We start from the raw sequence: 21776 nt of genomic DNA on the forward strand, positions 1-21776 counted from the left end.
TTGGTACCATTGCTAGGTCACGCCGCCGACGACGACGCCGGAATTTCGCCTAATGGGGTATATGATGCTTGGGCATTCAAAAAGACTAAAATTTGCTACAATATTTCAATTTTGTTTAGAATTTCCACTTTACCCTTAGATATATAGTACCTCAAGATGATCTACCCTCCTCTACTTAACAGCCGGCTACTTGGCCAATCGCCCTTAGAGGGTACGCGACATGGTATCGAGAGCAAAAAAAAAAAGCAATCTACATCGACAACAATTTTCTTCCAAATTAATAATTAGATTATTGGCCAAATTGTCAATCGTGTGTTCGAAATTAGTCTAACGCTGCCTAAATTTCGTGTTTGCATATAATTATTTTTCATTGTTTCAGTCTTTCTGAATTTTATCTGAATCTCATCTCTTTTTAAATTTACATTTTGCCCTATTCTACCTTCTCTTTTAAGTTTTCCCTGACACACAAACTGCTCCCTTTAACGGCCGGCTTCTTGGCTAATCCCCCGAAGTTGGTACTGGCCATCGCATGCGGAGCAAGCAAGCAAAGCAACCAAGCAAATGAGGCCGATGAAGAGAAAGCAGACGGTCACGTGCCTCTTGTTCAAGCTGAGGCCGCGTCCTAGGGCCGAGCCGGGGATCCTCGCATCTTCCCCGTCGGCGGCGCCATGGCGGACGACGACGACGATGACTCGGACGAGAAGTCGTCCATGTCCACCATGTCCACGGCTGGTGGCAAGGGCAAGAAGGCTGCTGCTGGCGGCGGGGGCTCGGGACTCGGACTCTGTCTGTGTCTGGTGGGCGTACTGGGCGTGTGCGCGGCGGGAGCGGTGGCCGCCTTCCTGCTGCTCGACGACGGCGGCGGTGCCAACAAGACCGACAACGCGAGCGAAGCGGCATCGGCAGCCGCCAGTGGAGCCACGTCCGCCGCCTCGGCGCCGGTTTCCTCGACCACGGTCGCCAAGCCGGAGGGGGCCCGCGGGGCCACCGAGGACGCGCCGCAACTCGACGCGTACGGGCGCTTCGCCCAAGAGGAGGTGAGAGGCCGCCTTTACTCGGTGTGTGTGTACTAGACAGAGCAGAGCGATGCAAATATCGGCCCGCATGGGCCGCAAAAAGTGCGGGACGCCATGCGCCCTGCGTGTCGCGTTTTAATCGCCGGAGCACTGTACAATACAGGCCCAAAACCGAGTAAGGGGTCTTCAGAATGGTGCTTTCTTTTAATAAACGAAATGAACGCCATCGATATGTGCAACTCATGGTAGAAATATTGTTACAAGGTAAAAGCAACGCAAACACGTGCAGATTGAGAAAGAACGTATCGATGACGCGTATTCGGACACGATGTGCAAGAAATTAACGCATATACAAAAACACTGCTTAAAAGTAACACCGTAAAACTTCGAAAGAAAGTGTAGTGAAAAAGTTCACAGAAAAGAGGGAAAATGAACAAGTACAGTTGCGAACAATGCAAGTTACAAATGAAAAAGCACCGCACCAAGTATAGAACGGAAATGCTTCTCCGGGTGCTGACGGGCGTTCTTACTTTTCAATTTAGGTTAAATGACATCGGGTCGGCCATTACACAAGCGGAGGACACGTGGGAAAAGCAGATGTATTGAAAGCGTCTATCTTATCGCGGATGAGCTTGAGCTATCGATGATTGCGCAAGTCTCTTGATATGAATGACTAGACTTTCACAATTATGAATAATGGCCTGCTTCCCTACTAGTAAAACAATGGTACTTGTAAAATAATGGTACGTCTGCCTACACGAGTAATTGAAATATTTTTTTTTTATTCACGCTATGCTTCAATACTATACAGTTGAATTTCTGCGAATACAACGACCGACTCTGTTTTGCATTGATGCTTACTTATTAGCAGATGCGATGGAGACGGGACCATATCGAAGACGTGACTTCATTGAGGGCAACCAGATAATTGGTGAAGCTAAGTGCGTACGCTAGTCGGCACCTTACGTAAGTTGTGTGATAAATAATCCTAATTCCGCGATGCGTTGTTGCAGCTGCTGCTGATGTGACTGGTACAAGAGAGGTGCTATGCGAGTGTTACGTTTGAATACTTAATGTACTTGACTCAAACACAAGGTTGTGAGTTATACAGTACGAACAGTTTGAGTTTGAATTTATTTGGGTGAAAGACATAGCGTTTGCTTCAATTAGGCGTTGAAGACGCCGCTTTAGTAGACGCGAACATTCATGCAGAAGGGTAAAAGAGCCATCACAACAACGACTACTTCATCATTCAAGCTGCATTTCAGTTGTGTACGGGTTCGTGGACCTGAAAAAATATTGGTGGGGTTTAGCTTTGGTTAACCCTGGTTGATAGCGAAAGCTTCACTGCCCTGGCTAGGCCCATTGCCGACCTGTGGCCGAGGTGTGGTTTCGCAATGATATACAGACATGTTTGCAATGAATACAGTCATTTTTGCAGTGAATACAGTGTTTATTCATCATTTTTTATGCCTATGAAGTCACTGCGGTGATCAGTAAAGTAGTGAGACTTGGTTGCAACTCGCAGCTGGGCCCAACTCTACTCGGGCAACGGCGGCAATGTCTCCTTTCAAGGCTCCGCAAAGGCCTAAATATAATCTGACGTAGTGTGAACGCGAGCACACGTTATGTCACGTTGGCGAGAACAACAGCGGCTATAGTTCAACCGATTGTTCGACGTACTGGTGCCGCAAACGCAACCGAACGCGCAGCCAATGCGCTCCGACGCGCCCGGCGTCTGCGTAACCGGAACTCACGGCCAATGTGCTCCGATGCGCCCGGCGTCTGATGACGCTCTCCCGCGTGCCGATAACGTCGGACTATAAACGCGCCTTAATGCTCTCTTTTGGTTTGACCTCTAGCTCTCAAGGTGAAAAGTGTTGAGTCGCCGACGGCTGCCCGAGGTAGCGTAGTGAAGCTTTCGCTTCAAAAGTAACAATGCATTCGAATGAGAATGTCAAGTAATTTAATGAATGTCACTTGAGCGCGCAGGTTTCGCCTTCACCCTCTTTGGCGTATGCTGAAGTGGCTGTCAATTTTAACAGCGAAGCTGTTTGAGCCAGCCGTAATTTCTGGTGCGTACCAAGAACCTACCGCGCCGTAGCCATGGAAACCCGGAGGAGCAGGAGGAGACCGCGTGCATGCGGTCTCCCTACCTTCGCAGCTACCTGCCTTCCCGACCCCGCCTCTCTTCTCTCCGCGGCGCGCTGAGCCAAGAGAAAAAAAAATGTTGCAGTTCCGCCCGAAAGGCGAAGCATCAATTGCGATAGGAAATTAGTAGAGAGCTATTCGGAGTAGGGATAGAAGTTTTATCAGCTGTATAAACTTGGACATGCAGCAGCACCAGCAACGCGCAGAACTGTTGTCGACGCCGTCGCCGTTTTGCCCGCGTTCGCACCGAACGCGCGCGGCGTTGGTGACTGTTGCCAGGGCCTCTGGGGGCGGCTCGGAGGTTTTCGACGAGATCGGAACGGTATACTCGTCGAGCAGCGTCGGAAGTCTTTACCACCTTCTCGCCTCGCAACGTTTTTATATGAATACGCATTTGGTGCCGCAGCTAAACGTCGCCTCCTCTCCCTCCCTCCCACCCGTCCCCCCGCGGCATATGTTGTGATTGTAAAGGAGGAAAGAGACGCTTAATTCTACAGCCCTTCAGGGAGCACGGCGCAGAACGCATGTTTGTTCTCCGCCGTGCGTTCGCTCCCCGTGAAAGCGCGCGTCCCTCGCGCCCGTTCACTCGCACATACAGCGTCCGGCGCGCGGCGACGATGTCATCGCCGTTGACGTCATACGGAACCTCACGGCGACGACGACGCCGACGGCAGAAATCCTCTTTGAGTGTCCATATAATTGCTATCAAATGCAGAAGACAAAGGTAATGTTCAATAGCCTGGCAAGGGAACAAGAATTCAGGACCACCAGTCAGCCTCTAGAGTCTGTAAAGGAGTACGTTTATCTAGGTCAATTACTCACAAAGGACCCTGATCACGAGAAAGAAATTTACAGAAGAATAAAATTGGGTTGGAGTGCATATGGCAGGCATTGCCAAATCCTGACTGGGAGCTTACCACTATCTGTGAAAAGTGTACAGTCATTGCATTCTACCGGTGCTAACATATGGGGCAGAAACTTTGAGGTTAACAAAGAAGCTCGAGAACAAGTTAAGGACCGCACAAACAGCGATGGAACGAAAACAATGTCGCAGTTTCGCCCGAAAGGCGAAGCATCAATTGCGATAGCAAATTGGTAAAGAGCTATTCGGAGAAGGGATAGTAGTTTATCGGCTGCATAAACTTGGACACATTCGCTTTCTAACTGAATTGACAAGCGTGGTGTCATCGCGCACAAGTAAACATGAATAGATAACACTAATTGACCGCAGACAACGACTGTCAAAACGCTGGCCGCAAGCGCAGGTGCTGCAGCGGGCGAAGAATCGTGCGGTCTATCGCTTCAATGGAAACTGAGCGGCGAATGCACAGCGCATACAAAGGTCAGAGCCGTGTGGAGATAAGAGACGGTGCGGGCGACCGCCACCACAGCCACTGCAAGCGTATTTGTTGGCAGAGTAGAAGCTGCTCCCCCCCCCCCCTCCCTCCCGCGCTGCCTTCCCGCTTTTTTGCTTTCGCGTGGGACATTGTGTTGCCAGTTCCCCTTGCGCTCGATTGCAAGATCCGCATTTGGTGCCGTAGCCACGGAGGAAGATTATTTAGGAGTAGAAACTCCCGTCAGCGCGGGCGCTCGCGTGCGACCAGATAACGTCACATTATTATGCGCCGACGGGGGCGCATGCAGTGGCGGCGCCTTGCAGCACGTCATGCAAGCAGCAGCGAAAAAAAAAAGAGCAGCAGCCCGGCGGATCGGTGGTGCCGCTCGGGCGCTTTCTCTTCGGCGGCGCCCGTGTCTCCCGCGCTCAAAGTAGACGACACAGGCGTTCGGCGTTCGTTTCAGCGTGCACGCCGTAGCGTTGTTTTATTGCGATAGCAATTATATGGACACTCAAAAGCAGATTTCTGCCGGTCGCCGTCGCCGTCGCCGTGAGGTTCCGTATGACGTCATTTGGAGAAGAAATCGTCGCCGCGCGCCGAACGCTGTATGTGCGAGTGAAAGGGAGCGAGGGGCACGTCTTTCACGGGGAGTGAACGCACGGCGGAGAACAAACGCGCGTTCTGCGCCGTGCTCGCTTAAGGGCTGCAGAAGTAGGCGTCTCTGTTCTCCTTCACAATCACCATGTATGTAGAGCAAACGCGCCTTCTTCCGACGAGCGAGAGGCCATTGGGGAGGGGGAGGGAAGGGAGGCGACGTTTAGCTGCGGCACGCAGTGCCTATTTATATCAGAGGCTCCGGCAACAGTCACCAACGCCGCACGCATTTTGAGCGAACGCGGGCAAAACGCCGATGGCGTCGACAACAGTTCTGCGTGTTGCCGATGCTGCTGCATGTCCAAGTTTATACAGCTGATAAAGCTAATATCATTACTCCGTATAGCTCTCTACAAGTTTGCTATCGCAATTGATGCTTCGCCTTTCAGGTGAAACTGCGACAACTTTTTGTGGGCCTTTAAGTCAAACAGTAACTGTTCTTGTCGGTGTCTTTTCGAGGGCCGTAATACTAACAGCGCTGATACGTGCAGTGTACCCTTGTTCGGAAATTGCTAGCCTAAGATGGGATGCAGGTGGGATGCGTGAGTGCCCTCAGTAGAAGTTGTGAGGCGCGCGGCCGAACGGGAGAAACGCGCGCGGCCGCGAACGAGAGAAACACATGTGACCGGTTGCCTTGGCAACCAAGACGGCGGTAATTTCTTTCTCAGCCGCCAGGTGCCGCCAGCATGATAGTGGCTCCGCGGGCTTGTGACATTATCTGGTCGCCGCAACTGGCGCAGTTTCCACTCCTAAAAGTTTCTTGCTCCGTGGCCGTAGCACAGCGTTGCCCCGCCTCCCTCCCCCCCATACCCCCCCGGCCTTTCGCGCTACGGTCACGTTTGCTTTCCGCCGTGCGTTGGCTCTCCGTGATAGCGCGCGTCCCCCGCGCGCTTTCACTCGCGCATACGGCGCGCGGCGACGATTTTATCGCCCTTGGAATCTATACGGAACCTCACGGCGACGGTGACGGCGACGCCGACGGCAGAAATCCGGTTGAAGTGTCCATATAATTGCTATCGCAATAAAATCTTATGACTAACGTTAAGAGACAGGAAGAGAGAGGTGTGGATCAAGGAAACAAACGGGGATAGCCGATATTCTAGTTGACATTAAGCGGAAGAAATGGAGCTGGGCAGGCCATGTAATGCGTAGGATCGATAACCGGTGGTCCATTAGAGTTACAGAATGGATACCAAGAGAAGGGAAGCGCAGTCGAGGTCGGCAGAAAACTAGATTGGATGATGAAGTTAGGAAATTTGCAGGCGCAAGTTGGAATACGCTAGCGCAAGACGGGAAATTGGAGATCGCAGGGAGATGCCTTCGTCCTGCAGTGGACATAAAATATAGGCTGATGATGATGATGATAATTGCTATCGCAATAAAAAAATCTCACAGTTTCGCCCTAAGGGCGAAGCAATGAATGCGATAGCAACACAGCAACGTCATACGAAGTAAGGTGAGCGGCTTTGGTAGCAATATGAATTGTAGTAAACATGAGCTGATTAAGTAAGCAGGTGTGCTGTGGCGTAAGTAGACCGACATGAAGAGAGACTCGATGACCATGAGAAGGCGCGTCTGAAACGGTGGTGTTGATGAGAAGCGCTTCCCGTGGGCAGCGCGTGCGAAGGGACACACCTGTAGCGCTGCACTGCCGATCCGGGCAGCATTGCATGTGTAGCGTGCGTTGGAAAATGTGGCCCGACTATTACTTACTGAATGAACAAGCGTGGTGTGAGCGCGCACAAACAAACATGAATAGATAACACTGAATGACTGCAGACAATGACTGTCAAAACGCTGGCAGCAAGCGCATACGCCGCAGCGGGCGAAGGTACGTGCGGTCTATCGCTTCAACGGAAACTGAGCGGCGAATGCACAACGCATACAAACAAAGGTCAGAACCGTGTGGAGATAAGAGACGGTGCGGGCGAGCGACGAGCGCGGTTGTTGGCAGAGTAGAAGTGCGCCCCCCCCCCCCGCTCCCTCCGGCGCTGGCTTCCCGCTTCCTTGCTTGAGCGTGGGAGATTGAGTGCGTTCGCTCTCCGTGATAGCGCGCGTCCCCGCACGCTTCCGCTCGGGCATACGGCGCGCGGCGAAGATTTTGTCTATACGGAACCTCACGGCGACGACGACGGCAGAAATCTGGTTGAAGTGTCCATATAATTGCTATCGCAATAATAAAAAAACGCGAAAGCTAGCACTAGGCCGCGCAATGCTCAAGACACAGCGAAGCTGGCCGATTGATAGCGAGCGGCTAGCCTCCAACGCGTTCGGCGTCGGCAAGCAGCAGCGTTCTTGGCACTGTGCCAACCTTGGTTAGCCTGCCCATGGCAGCTGGATAAAAAAAACACCTTTTTTTTATCCAGCGGCCGTGGCCTGCATTCGTTTGTGGCATGCCAGGAACGCTGTCGCTCGTAGGCGCCGACGCGTCCAGCGCTAGTCACGCGAAATGTCGCGAAAGGAAATGTACCTCCGAAAATGATCGCTGGAGAATACCTTCCTACATGCGTAGTTAAGTTAAACCAAGTTAAGAGCTAGCAGTAGCAGCCAGTAAGCTTCGCTGTGCCTAAGCTTTGCGCGACCGAGTGCAATCTTGCCCGATTTTTTTTTGTTTCGCACTTTTAATATTTAGTTTGAGAATATTTAACATAAACGGCATGCGCTGCCGGTGTTTTAATAATAATAATAATAATAATAATAATAATAATAATAATAATAATAATAATAATAATAATCGGCAGCAGCCTATATTTAAGTCCACTGCAGGACGAAGGCCTCTCCCTGCGATCTCCAATTACCCCTGTCTTGCGCTAGCGTATTCCAACTTGCGCCTGCGAATTTCCTGACTTCATCATCCCACCTGGTTTTCTGCCGTCCTCGACTGCGCTTCCCTTCTCTTGGTATCCATTCTGTAGCCCCATGGTCCCCCGGTTATCCATCCTACGCATTACATGGCCTGCCCAGCTCCATTTATTCCGTTTAATGTCAACTAGAATATCGTCTATCCCCGTTTGTTCTCTGATTCACACCGCTCTCTTCCTGTCTCTTAACGTTACCCCTAAGGTTTTTCGTTCTATTGCTCTTTGTGTGGTCCTTAAATTGTTCTCGAGCTTCTTTGTTAACCTCCAAGTTTCTGCCCCATATGTTAGCACCGGTAGAACGCAATGGTGATGATGATGGTGATGATGATGATGATGATGATGATAATAATAATAACAATAATACTTTATTAGAAGACTTTCATTGGCATCAATACATGATAGGCCTGCCAAAGCCGCATTGGGCTTGAAGGGCAGAGCTGACAGGCAGCGTTTACAAAACTGCTATATCGCAGACACAACAGAATATGCAAAAACTTTTTTTTTGCAGGAATAAGCAAGTAAAGGAAAAAAAAGAAAGAAAGAACCCTAACAGCAACGAGGACGGAAATAAAAGACAAAGAAAACAAACGTAACTTAGAAGCAAATGTAGTGTGAGGTAGCACTTGCAATACAAAGCAACGAAATGGCGATTATGTGGTTATACAATATTGAAAAACCGTCGATTTTTTCGCCCTCAGAACCAGTAATAACATATGAAAATGAAAAAGAGCACATGATAGGGAAATACGTATGACGCCAGTAGGGTACAGAACATCATTTTTTCATGATATTTGTTTGTGGGCTGTTATACTCAAACATCCGAGGAATAAGTTTTTAAATAATGCAAGACAAAGTGTGAGCAACGATAACGTCGGACTATAATCGCTCCTTAATACTCTCCTGTGGTTTGACCTCTAGCTCTCAAGGTGACACCTGTTGAGTCGCCGACGGCTGCCAGAGGTAGCGTCAAAAAAAGAAAAACATACATGCATAAAACCACACCCACATTCTCATGGAACTGCACTGAGGAAACAAGAAACTTAAGTGGCGGAAGAGGCGTAAAAAAGCCAGCACATACGCGTGCACATAGAAACACACGCACACACGCAGCAAACACTGACACACGGTTGCGATTGGGGGTCCGAGCGGTCATTAAGGTTCCGCGGCTGGTGATGTGCAACGTGCCGGGCGATCGAGAGGTGAGGTCCGGGACGACATCCAAGATATAAAAGGGTTTTATTGACATGATGATGGTTTCCATGTACGAGCACGCTTCACAACAATCAAGATCCGCTTTTATTGCGATAGCAATTATATGGACACTCCAAGCGGATTTCTGCCGTCGGCGTCGTCGTCGCCATCGCCGTGAGTTTCCGTTTAAAGTCCAACGGCGATAAAATCGCTGCCGCGCGCCGTATGCTGTATGTGTGAGTGAAAACGCCCGAGAGACGCACGCTTTCACGGGGAGGGAACGCATGGCGAAGAGCAAACGCGGCATCTTTCGTCGTGCGAAAGGCCGTGGGGGGACGGGAGGGAGGGGAGGCGACGTTTAGCTGCGGCACCAAATGCCTATCTTGCAACCGGCCGGAAGGGGAACTGGTGACTCAATCCCCCACGCGAAAGGAAGAAAGCGGGAAGGCAGCGTGAAGGGAGGGGGGGGGGCGGCTTCTACTCTGCCAGCAACTGCGTGCTTGTTGGCCGGTGCACGGGCTGTCGCGCGCACCTTATCTTGAAAGCGATCTTCACACGGCTCTGACCTTTGTATGCCCTGTGCTTTCGCCGCTCAGTTTCCGTTGAAGCGATAGTCCGCACGAACCTTCGCTCGCTGTGGCGGGCGCGCTTGCTCACGCCAGCATTTTGACAGTGGTTGTCTGAGGTAATCGAGTGTGATCTATTCATGTTTGCTTGTGCGCGCTGGCACCACGCTTCTTAATTCAGTTAGTAAGCGAATGTGTCCCTAGTACGTATAGCTCTCTACTAATTTGCTATCGCAATTGATGCTTCGCCTTTCGGCCGAAACTCCGACATTTTTTAAGCACTTTTCCCCCTTTCTCGCGTCGGGGGAATTCAATATCCGTCTTCTTGGCCAGTCGAAACTATCTTACAGTCGGCAATTATCCCGCCCATGATGACGCACCACACCGCCGGACTCCGCCTCTGGTGTCCAAGCTTCAACCCGCCATCGATGCAATGGAAACCCGCACCGACATCGTGCACGTCGTCCGCTTGAAGCCCTACAATGTCCCAGACACTGATTAACCCTGTGTGTGCAGTGAACCTTTTTCGTGCCGTCGTACTTCGACTGCACCGAGTCGGTGCTTTCGCTGCCGGGGGTTGGTAATGTTATGAGCCATGCACCTATCCTGCCGACGAAATAGAAGTGGCATAGAAGGCGAGAAAGAGGACGAGCTGCATCCCGTCCTGCCATCTTTGTTGTAGTGGTGCCACTCGCTGTCACTTGTAAATATTGTATTGACATGTATACATGTTTATCCTTTCACTGGTGACCGCTTTTCACCGGCTGTTAAACGTTATCGCTAGGCACAGGACGTGCCCTGCATGTATCGGAAGTTCCTCGAACGTTATCCATGTTTCTATCCGTTGTCTCTTGTCACCGACGCTCATGTAATCGGATTGTATGAGCGACGCGAATTGTCTAGAACTTTCGGGAAGACACGCGGGTACCAGGGATTAATCTGGAACCTTCGATGACTCATGTATAAAAGCCGACGCGTTTTGCCGCTGATCAGATTTTCGACGATCGCCGACTGTGTTTGCCGCTATCGTTGTGCTTTGAGTGAAGCTTGCTTTTGTGGGCACAGGTTCGCCCAATAAACAAGTTTCTTCATACACAGTTTTACGACTGTTTTCTTCACTGTCGATTACTGACTGTTTTCTTCACTGCCGACTACGTGACATCTGGTGGAGGTGCTAGTGCGTTCAAGTAGCGAACGCCCCCGCAAAGCCGCGATCCCAGTCCGAAACCGGAGGACAACACCAATGGCGCCAAGGACCAGCGAGATAGCCGTAGGCAGCAAGGACTTTTGCCAGAATACGGACTTCTTCCCGAGAAGACCACAGCGATCAAGGCCAAGTCGACGACCCCAATGGCAGCCTCAGCGTCCTCCATCCTGCTGCAACAACCTCGGGAGCCACCGACGTTCCGTGTATCACCGGCTGAAGACGCTGATACCTGGCTGGAGACATACGAGAGGACCGCGCGTTCAACAAATGGAGCGACGAAGACAAGCTGCGCCATGTCTACTTTTTGTTGGATGACGCTGCTCGAACCTGGTTTCAGAACAGAGAGACCACCCTGGTGACGTGGGACCTCTTTCGTGAGAACTTCGTGAGGACCCTTCATGAGTGTCGTGCGCAAGGAAAAGGCCGAAGTTCTCCTAGAAGCAGAACTTTTTGTTGGGCTAGTTGGTGCATGTTACTGAAGTATTAAAGCGCCAAATAGACGACACAAGAAGAGACACGGACGAGCGCTTCTCCTAGAAGCCCGGGTGCCACTGCCCAACGAGAGCGTCACTATTTTGACGGAGGAGATGATTCGCCTGTTCAAGCATGCCGACCTCAACATGCCAGAAGAGAAAAAAGTTCGCTGCTTGATGAGGGGTGTCAAGCAAGAGCTCTTCGCCGGATTGATACGCAACCCGCCCAAGACTGCTGCTGAATTTATTTCCGAGGCCATAACCATTGAGAAGACGCTCGACATGCGGACAAGGCAATATAACCGCCGAACACTGGCCGCGAACAACATTGACGGTCAAGCACTTGGCAGCGACGACCTGCGCGAGACCATCAGAGCAGTCGTTCGCGAGCACCTGCAGAAGCTCTTTCCGAGATCGCAGCCTCAAGTGGCATCTATCGCCGATATCGTCAAAGAAGTAGTTTAGCGCTCACTAGGAGTTCCCGATGTGCAGCCGCAATCGCCACAACCCCAGCCGGAAGCGATAATCTACGCCGCCGTCATCCGCCGTCAAGGGCCCCCTCCACGCTCGCACCAGGGCCCTGTAAGGCCGCAGTTCCGTCGTTCACCGCCGCCACCGCCAGCACGCCCGCCCGCCCGTCGCCCAGCGCAGCTATCCGAGAAAGACGGACATTTGGCGCGCCCCCGATCACCACCCGCTCTGCTATCACTGCGGGGAAGCCGACCATGTCTACCGCCAATGCCCATACCGCGAGGTGGTACTACGGGGGTTCGCCGTCAACGCGCCATGTCCACAGCTTGGCGAGCGACCACGTGACATCGCCGACTACCTCGCCGGAGCCCAGTGGCAACCACGACGACCCGCACGCTCGCCGTCACCAGGACGCTACTTGTCGCCGCAGCGCCGACCATACATTGGCCCAGCCCGGGGCCGGTCCGTGAGCCCTTATCCGGGAAACTAAAAGCAGCAACCGATGGAGGTGCGGTTGCTGTACAACGCAATACCAAAGATTATCCGCCGCCGCCGCCGACGATTCGCGCATCATCACAACGAGGTATCAGCACACCGCCTGCCAAGAGCCTTGACCACAACACTTCGCCGCCGAAAGAAGACCTACCGACGCGACGTAGCAGCAGCGGAGCAAGCCGACGCAGCCGCGATCCGACGCCACGACTTAACCGGAACGCTAGACGACGGTCTACCGATCTATACGTGCTAATTGATGGTCATAACGTCACCGCTCTCGTCGACACTGGAGCCGACTATTCTGTCTTCAGTGGCACGTTCGCCACCGAGTTGAAGAAGGTGAGAACGGCCTGGCAAGGACCCGATATCCGGACAGCGGGCGGCCACCTAATAACGCCGACTGGAATCTGCACAGCGCGAGTCACAGTTCACAATCGCACTTAGCCGGCGAGCTTCGTAATCATGCAGCACTGCTCCAAGGACGTCATCCTAGGCATGGACTTTCTAAACCAACATGGTGCAGTCATCAAATTAAGGTCCATTTCGATAACGCTTTCAACGCACAAAGCGATACCGCCGGTACAAACATCAGTTACCATGCCTTGAATGTAGAGCACTGCACGGGCCGATTTTTGCGGCCCGGGCCCGGCCGGGCCCGTTTTTACATTGGGCGGCCCGCCCGAGCCCGATCAAAACGTTTATGGCGAGACCCGGGCCCGGCCCGGGCCCGGAAATAATCTACGTTACCCGCCCGGCCCGGCCCGCCACCCCTTTACCTTAAGACCGAGCCCGGCCCGAGCCTGACTCGAAACCGGCCCGAACCCGGCCCGAGACCGAAAAATACATGTTTTTCAGATTTGAGAAGCCCGAGAATAACTCGCAGAAAGCCCGAGAATAACTCGCAGAAAGCCCGAGCCCGGCCCGGGCCCGCGTCAAAAAATCCGAGCCCGGCCCGGGCCCGGGTCAAAAAGCACACGCCGTGCCCGAGCCCGGCCCGAGCCCGTGAAAAAACTCCTCTACCGGCCCGGCCCGGCCCACGGGCCGGGCCGGGCCCGGGCTTTCGGGTAAGCCCGAGCCCGTGCAGTGCTCTACTTGAATGTGCTTGAAGAACAAGTCACCGTTCCACCTCTCTCCAGCGTAATGATTTCCGTCGGTACCGAAGTGCCTGCAGACGTGGAGGGCGTCATAGAGGGCGATCATCACTTACTGCACGACCGTGAAATTTGCGTCGCTAGAGTTATAGCTGAGCTACGTGAAGGGAAAGCAAGAGTGATGCTCACGAACTTAAGCCACGAATACAAGCACATTAACAAAGGCGCCACGGTCGCCTACATCGATGAAATAGTACAAGCCAGTAGTGCTTTCGCCTTCACGGATTCTACTGCACTGCGACGACTGTAATACCTGAACCAACTTTTGACCTCAATCAGAGCCTTCCCAATCATAAGAAAGAACAGCTAAAAGCTCTGCTCCTGCAATACAAGGACTGCTTCTCGTCGTCGTCAAAACTGAGACAAACCCCTGTCGGCAAGCACCGCATCATAACCGACGAATATGTCCGCCTACTCCGTCAGAGCCCGTACCGAGTTTCGGCGCGTGAACGCGAGGCCATAAGGTAACAAGTCGACGAAATGCTACGCGACGACATCATCCAGCCGTCCAAGAGTCCGTGGGCGTCCCCCGTGGTGTTAGTCAAGAAGAAGGATGGAACCCTACGTTTCTGCGTCGATTATCGTCGCCTCAACAAAATCAAGAAGGATGTATACCCTCTCCCATGGATTGACGACGCCTTTGATCGACTCTACAACGCAAAGTATTTTTTGTTGATGGACCTCAAAACCGGCTACTGGCAGATCGAAGTCGACGAGAGGGACCGGGAGAAGACTGCCTTTATAACACCAAACGGACTGTTCGAGTTCAAGGTCATGCCGTTTGGTCTTTGCACGGCATCTGCGACTTTCCAACGCGTCATGGATACAGTACTGGCAGGCTTGAAGTGGCAGACTTGCCTCGTTTATTTGGACGACGTCGTTGTGTTTGCCTCAAGCTTCGAAGAACATCTGCGGCGCCTTGAAACAGTTCTTCAAGCAATCAAAACTTCCGGACTCACGTTAAAGCCAGAAGAGTGCCGCTTCGCATACAAGCAGCTGTTGTTTTTGGGCCACGTCTTCAACAAGTCTGGAGTGCGCCCTGACCCTCAGAAAACTGCGGCCATCTCCAAATTTCCTCCACCCGCCTACAAGAAGGCAGTTACATCCTATCGTCGGAACTAATCAATCAGCGCTTAACGCAACATTATCAGTCATGGCGCTCTTTCGCCATACCTGGCTCTTGCGCCACAAAAACCACATATCATCATCATCATCAAGAAGGCAGTGCGTAGATTTCTTAGACTGTGCGCTTATTTCAGACGCTTCGTCAAGGACTTTTCACGGATCGCCGAGCCACTGACGTATCTCACGAAGGCCGACGTCGAGTTCAAGTGGGAGACACCGCAAGTCGAAGCATTTCAAGAACTGAAGCGACGCCTGCAATCGCCCCCAATACTTGCGCATTTCAACGAAAACGCCGCTACCGAAGTCCACACCGACGCAAGCAGCGTAGGACTCGGCGCCGTGCTTATGCAGAGGACTGATGGAATAGAAGAGGTTATAAGTTACGCTAGCCGGTCGCTATCGAAGGCGGAAGCAAATTATTCCACCACAGAAAAAGAGTGCCTCGCCATCATCTGGGCTACATAAATGTTTCGCCCCTACCTCTATGGCAGGCCCTTCAAAGTTGTGAGCGACCACCACGCCTTGTGTTGGCTAGCTAACTTGAAGCATCCTTCAGGTCGTCTCGCACGATGGAGTCTGAGACTTCAAGCATTCGACATCACCGTCGTTTACAAGTCCGGGCGAAAGCACTCTGACGCCGACTGCTTGTCTCGCGCCCCCGTCGAACCGCCGCCACAGGACAACCAGGATGACGATACTTTCTTGGGAACCATCAGTGCCGACGAATTCGCCGAACAGCGAGCCGACCCGGAACTAAGGAACCTTGTAGACTACCTGGAAGGCAAGACCGTCATTGTGCTGAAGGTGTTCAGGCGAGGATTGGCGTCGTTTTTCTTGCAAAGCGACATTCTCCTAAAGAATAACTTCTGGCCTTTGCGAGCCAACTACCTCCTCGTGGTACCCTCAGCATTGCGTCCAGAGGTTCTGCAAGCTCTCCATGACGACCCAACGGCTGGACACCTCGGGTTTTCCCACACGCTCGCGAGGATACAAGAAAAATACTACTGGCCTCGCCTCCCTGCCGACGTCGCCCATTACGTAAGGACATGCCGAGACTGTCAGCGACGCAAAACACCGCCGACAAGGCCAGCCGGACTTCTACAGCCGATCGAGCCACCTCGCCGACCGTTCCAGCAGATCGGGATGGACTTATGGGGCCTTTTCTGACGTCGACGTCCGGGAATAAATCGATCGTCGTAGCTACGGACTAGCTCACCCGCTACGCCGAAACAAAAGCCTTGCCCAAAGGCAGTGCCGCTGTGGTAGCCCGATTCTTCGTTGAGAACATCCTCCTGCGTCACGGTGCCCCAGAAGTCCTCATCACCGACAGCGGTACGGCCTTTTACGGCAGGACTAACTCAAGCTATCCTGCGATACAGCCAGACAAGCCATCGCCGGACCACCGCCTACCACTCGCAGACGAATGGCCTCACCGAGCGCCTAAATAAGACCATCGCCTACATGCTGGCAATGTACGTCGACGTCGAACACAAGACGTGGGATGCCATCCTTCCGTACGCGACCTTCGCATACAACACGGCCGTGCAAGAAACGACGCGCATGGCGCCGTTGAACCTGGTCTACGGAAGGAACCTGGCAACGACGCTTGACGCCATGCTACCGGACGTCACCGACGAAGAAAATCTCTACGTTGCCACCTTTTTGCGGCGTGCCGAAGGAGGTCGACAGCTCGCCCGCCTGCGCATAAAGAACCAGCCGAGGACCTACAGCCCACACTACAATCTTCGACGACGCTACGTCGAGTACCAGCCCGGTGACCGTATTTGGGTCCGGACTCCGATACGCCGACGAGGACTTAGCGAGAAACTGCTACGTCGCTATTTCGGACCATATAAGATCATCCGACGTCAGCGCCGCGAACGGCAGCTGTCAAACTACTGGCATGTGAAGCAGACGACGGGACGAAGGCGCTCGGTCCTTCCAGTGATTTGGCACAGCGGGTTTTAAGGGCTGACGCACCGGAAAACGCATTTTCGCGTGTCTGATTTTGAGAAAGGTCGTCACTTGTACGAGGCAGATCACATTCGTGGCATCAGGTAGTACATAAAGCAGAAAACGAGCGCAAATTGCGATGCAAATGCACCACGCGAACGGAGTTCACCGCGGCAAGCTAAGACGTGAAACTCCAGCAGTTATATTCCAAATGTTATTTTGCTTTGCGCTTTAACATTACCGCGCATTTAATCGAGGAAATATGCGAATGACACAAAAATTATGGACAGAAAAGAAAAAGCAGACATACGTCTTCCTTATTCTGTTTCTTGAGCTGCTTCGCCAATCGCACATGTGTCAGAGAGTTCCCGCTCTCTGTTCGTTGTAGTTCTTTTATCTTTGCAATGCTTCCCCATTCTTAATTGCTTATAAACTAGCCCAATCTTCATCACCGCCCATTTTAAATAGCTTAGCGCGACCGGAGCCGTCGGTGGCGGTGAGTGTGAACACGCCACTGCGTTGGCGTTCGCCGTAGATGCACAGCACAGTCGTGTGCCGGACGCAACAGAGTTGGGAATTGCTAGAAAGGAAAATGTACATTAAAAGGAAGACTGATACACTGATAAGACGGCAAAATGACTACAAATCTGAGTGTTCGCCTTCGGTGCCCAAGCTCCGGAGCCGTTACACTGCGGAGGCGAAGACAGGCAAGTGGCACACGAAGCTCTTGCGTATGAACGGCTATTTTATTAACGGTAGAACAACTAGACGATAGCAAATCAGCGTCGGAAATGTACAATGCCCAGCGATGGAAGCGCTGGCAGCGCGCGGCTGCCGCCGTTTTTTTTTTTTCTTTTCTTTTCGTGCCACAGGTGAGCGCCGTGGGACCAAATGCAGTCGTAATGCATTACGAAGGTTCTTTGGGGTTATGCGCACTGGACTATGAGGTCGTGCCAGACGGCATTTCCAATCACAGCGGCGCCAATCACGACCTGAAGTCATCCACGTGGTGCGTCTTAAGCCTTTCTACGCCCGCTGACCAACTTAGATACTTTGTTGCTTTGTTATTGTTTTAAATGCAGAGCATTTCTTTAACTCGCATATAGCGTGCGCCGTCCGTCCGCAACAGCTGGAGCACAGGTGCGCCCTCTCCCCCACTCCTCCTCTCCCGCATCACGCTTGCAGCACATGTGCAGCGCGCGAAGCGTCGTAGTTGAGTCGCGCTCCGGCGCTGCAAGCACCGTAGCAACAGCAGGTGCTGGCGTGATAGCGTGCCCTCTCTCCACCCCCTCTCCCTCTAACGCGCGCGCTAGGAATATAAAGCGGGTTGGCGCGGGCTCCACTCGTCAACTGCTGCGCTCTCTTCCCTTGCGTTCGTCGGCGGTGGCAGTTGATAAGCGATGGAAGCAAGATCTTAAACTAGTACCTCGACGCAATCCAACATCAGCGCCGAAGCACCAGTTCAAGACATCGTGCCATCGTCTTCGTCCACGGCGGCAGAAGACAAGGCGGCGCGCTGCCGACGCCGAACGCAAGCGTCGTAAGCGTGCTGCCGACGCCGAACTTCGTGAACGAGAAACCGCGGCCAGGCGTCAACGTCGACAAGCGGATCCCGAGCAGCGTGCACGAGAAGCCGCTGCCAGGCGTCAGCGTCGGGCCGCGAACCCTTCGAGTCGAGAACGACACGCGGCTGCGACACGTCAGCGTCGAGCCGCGGACCCCGGCGTACGGGAACGAAGGCGGCGGCGAGCAAGCGTCGTCATCTGGAGGCCGCCGCCGCCGCCGCGGAGCCCGTCGCCCCGGAGAGCGCTGGCGCGGAAGCCGTCGGGCAACGTCAACGGGAATTTGGGGGCGCCGACGCGCGCTTCAAACGCGAGTTCCTGGACCGGAGCTTCGGGCACAGCTGCAACGTGTGCGACCGGCTGTGGTTCGACAACAACATAACCACGGTCGGGAACATGCGTAACGCGGCGCATCGCACGAACGCCTTGCGGGTTCTTTGGAGCGCGTTCGTCGTCGACGCCGCCAACAACAAGCCCGACAACACCGGCGATAACGTCAGCGACGGCGTCAACGATAACGACGGGTTCAGCGGCTTCGTCGTCAACGGCGGCGGCGACAACGGCACCGGCAACAACAACGGCGGCGGATGCCTGGACGGCACCGTCGCGTTGGCGCGCGTCATCCCCGTCGTCAGCAACATCGACGACGCGGACGCCGCTTCGCTGGAACGGTTCCGCGCGTTCGCGGTGTGCGCCTCGTGCAAGGACTCGCTGGTCCGCGGCGTCGTCCCTTCGATGTGCGTCGCCTACGGCTACAGGTACCCTCGGCGTCCTGCGCACCTGCCGGAAACAGTGATGCCAATAAAATAATAACAACTTTACGTTACCTACTTACGATTCTCTCTTCTCTGTCAACCCAGACCACCACCACCACACCAACAACACCAACACCACGGAACCCCACTATGCTCTGCACGTGTCCCTCGCGCGGGGGCATGCGACGGAGCTTTTTAGGGGCGAAGCTCCTTATAGCGGCACCCGTTCCGTCCCCGTCGTCGTAGTAGTAGTGTGTAACCTGTAGTGTGTAACCAGTCCGAGAAAAATGAGAAAAAAAAATTCCGAAGTTGTGTCCCGTAGCGCGGAATCGAACCAGGGACCCCTCGCTTCCGAGCGCGCGGCGTTAGCCCACTACGCCACGAAGCGGACATGGACACACGCACCACGATGCAATAAATACCCAACATTAACGAAAGGCCGCGTTTCTAGCGCGTTTCTAACGCGTTTGTGCTAGCGCGTTACGGCCCGTGTAAGAAGCTGGTGTAAGACGCTGTGGCCTCTCCGCCTTACCTTCAACGCGTTTCGAACGCGCTGCCCAAAGCGGTGGCAAGTCAAGTTCAAGTCGAGGAGCGTTTATGAATACGGGGGGGGGGGGGGTATACTTTCTTAGCAGTCATGTGATGGCGTCGGCAAACGCGGTGCACGTTCCGGCATGTGTAAGACGCTGTGGCCGCTCCCCCTTACTAGAGAGTACTGCACGTTTCTAACGCGTTTGTGCTAGCGTCCCCTTAAGCGGGAGATCCGATGATTCCCTCCGGAGCTTCGCCCACTCATCATCATTCACCCCGTGGATATGCTGTGATTTTTATTGCGATAGCAATTATATGGACACTCAAAAGCAGATTTCTGCCGTCGGCGTCGCCGTCGCCGTGAGGTTCCGTATGACGTCAATGGAGATGAAATCGTCGCCGCGCGCCGAACGCTGTATGTGCGAGTGAAAGGGCGCGAGGGACGCGCGCTTTCACGGGGAGTGAACGCACGGCGGAGAACAAACGCGCGTTCGGCGCTGTGCTCCCTTAAGGGCTGCAGAAGTAGGCGTCTCTTTCCTCCTCTACAATCACCATATATGTAGAGCAAACGTGCCTTCTTCCGACGCACGACAGGCCGTGGGGGAGGGGGGGGAGGGAAGGGAGGCGACGTTTAGCTGCGGCACCGATTGGCGCTGAGCCGTGCTCCCTCAAGGGCTGATGATAAGTGGTTCTTGAGGGAAAGGGAAAGGTTGGCGCTATCTTCTGCAGCCCTTGAGGGAGCACGGCTCAGCGCAAGGGCTGCAGAAGATAGCGCCAACCTTTCCCTTTCCCTCAAGAACCACTTATCATCATCAGTGCTTATTTATATCAGAGGCTCCGGCAACAGTCACCAACGCCGCACGCATTTTGAGCGAACGCGGGCAAAACGCCGACGGCGTCGACAACAGTTCTGCGTGTTGCCGGTGCTGCTGCATGTCCAAGTTTATACAGCTGATAAAGCTGCTATCAATACTCCGTATAGCTCTCTTCAAATTTGCTATCGCAATTGATGCTTCACCTTTCAGGTGAAACTGCGACTTTTTTTTTCTCTCTCTCTCTCTGTACGCGTGGTTTTGTTTTCGCTTTCGTGTTTGCAGCATCGGGACGATGCTTTTTAAGGGGAGGGTATTGACACGTATACATGTTTATCCTTTCACCTGTGACCGCTTTTCACCGGCTGTTAAACGTTATCGCTAGGCACATTACGCGCCTGCATGTATCGGAAGTTTCTCGAACGTTATCGATGCTTCTATCCATTGTCTCTTGTCACCGACGCTCATGTAATCTGATTGTATGAGTGACGCGAATTGTCTAGAACTTTCGGGAAGACACACGGGTACCATGGATTAATCTGGAACCTTCGATGACTCATGTATAAAAGCCGACGCGTTTCGCCGCTGATCAGATGTTCGACGATCGCTGACTGTGTTCGCCGCTATCGTTGTGCTTTGAGTGCAGCTTGCTTTTGTGGGCACAGGTTCACCAATAAACAATGTTTCGTCATACACAGTTTTACGACTGTTTTCTTTACTGTCACTACTACGTGACAGTATATAAACTCTTTTTGACATCTCCCCGTAACAATTTATATATATATATATATATATATATATATATATATATATATATATATAATTTCATCGCGCTCCCCTTTCCAATCGCTCTCAGCGACCCCACTACCCTTCGCGGGCCACCCCTCCCTGCCGCCTCCGTGTCGTCCTGCCCTCCGAATCACGTGCCCCGAATGCTCTTATTTCAGCTACCACCTCCTTACAACAGTTTACAAAACTTACGGGGGATGCTTAGAACTTTCTAAGAATGTGAAGGCGAAAGCCTTTTTTGACCCCATACCGATGTGGTTTGAAGCTCTGAGCCCACGTGGCGACGTATACAAGGCGCGCGAGGGCGCTGCCGCCGTTTCCAGTACGTTCTACGGGTGACGCCGCTGAGATTTCCCTCCTCATCCCCAGCGCCGCCACCGCGCTTCGCCTCGACGCCCCTACTGCGCTGCTGCTGACATTTCCCTCCTCCTCCCCAGCGCTGATAATGCCCTCTCCCTCAACGCCCTCCGGTGATGAGCGCGAGGGGCAGCATGGGAATGCTAGCACAGAATTGAATTTGCAAACGTTAGCGCTGGCCCCATTACTCCTTTCCAGATTCCACGCACCGCCTCATATTTTCTGTAGCCGCAAAGTCGTCTATGTTGCATTATTGACACATTCCGCTTCCCCTTGATTTTATGATGAGCGGCGTCGCAGCCAGCTGTAGACGAAGACA

General features: G+C 53.1%; 1 protein-coding gene across 1 annotated transcript in view; it reads left to right on the top strand.

The window, feature by feature from the left end:
* The first annotated feature begins 605 nt into the window (after positions 1–605).
* LOC125940168 (uncharacterized) overlaps positions 606–21776 on the top strand; it is a 54352-nt gene continuing 33181 nt past the window's right edge. Inside the window, exon 1 of the mRNA XM_049655945.1 lies at positions 606–1037. Coding sequence (XP_049511902.1) covers positions 669–1037 — 369 coding nt within the window. The 5' untranslated portion in view covers positions 606–668. The remainder of the gene's footprint in view (positions 1038–21776) is intronic.

Source organism: Dermacentor silvarum, chromosome 9 (genome assembly GCF_013339745.2).
Source record: "Dermacentor silvarum isolate Dsil-2018 chromosome 9, BIME_Dsil_1.4, whole genome shotgun sequence".
Taxonomy (NCBI): Eukaryota; Metazoa; Arthropoda; class Arachnida; order Ixodida; family Ixodidae; genus Dermacentor; species Dermacentor silvarum.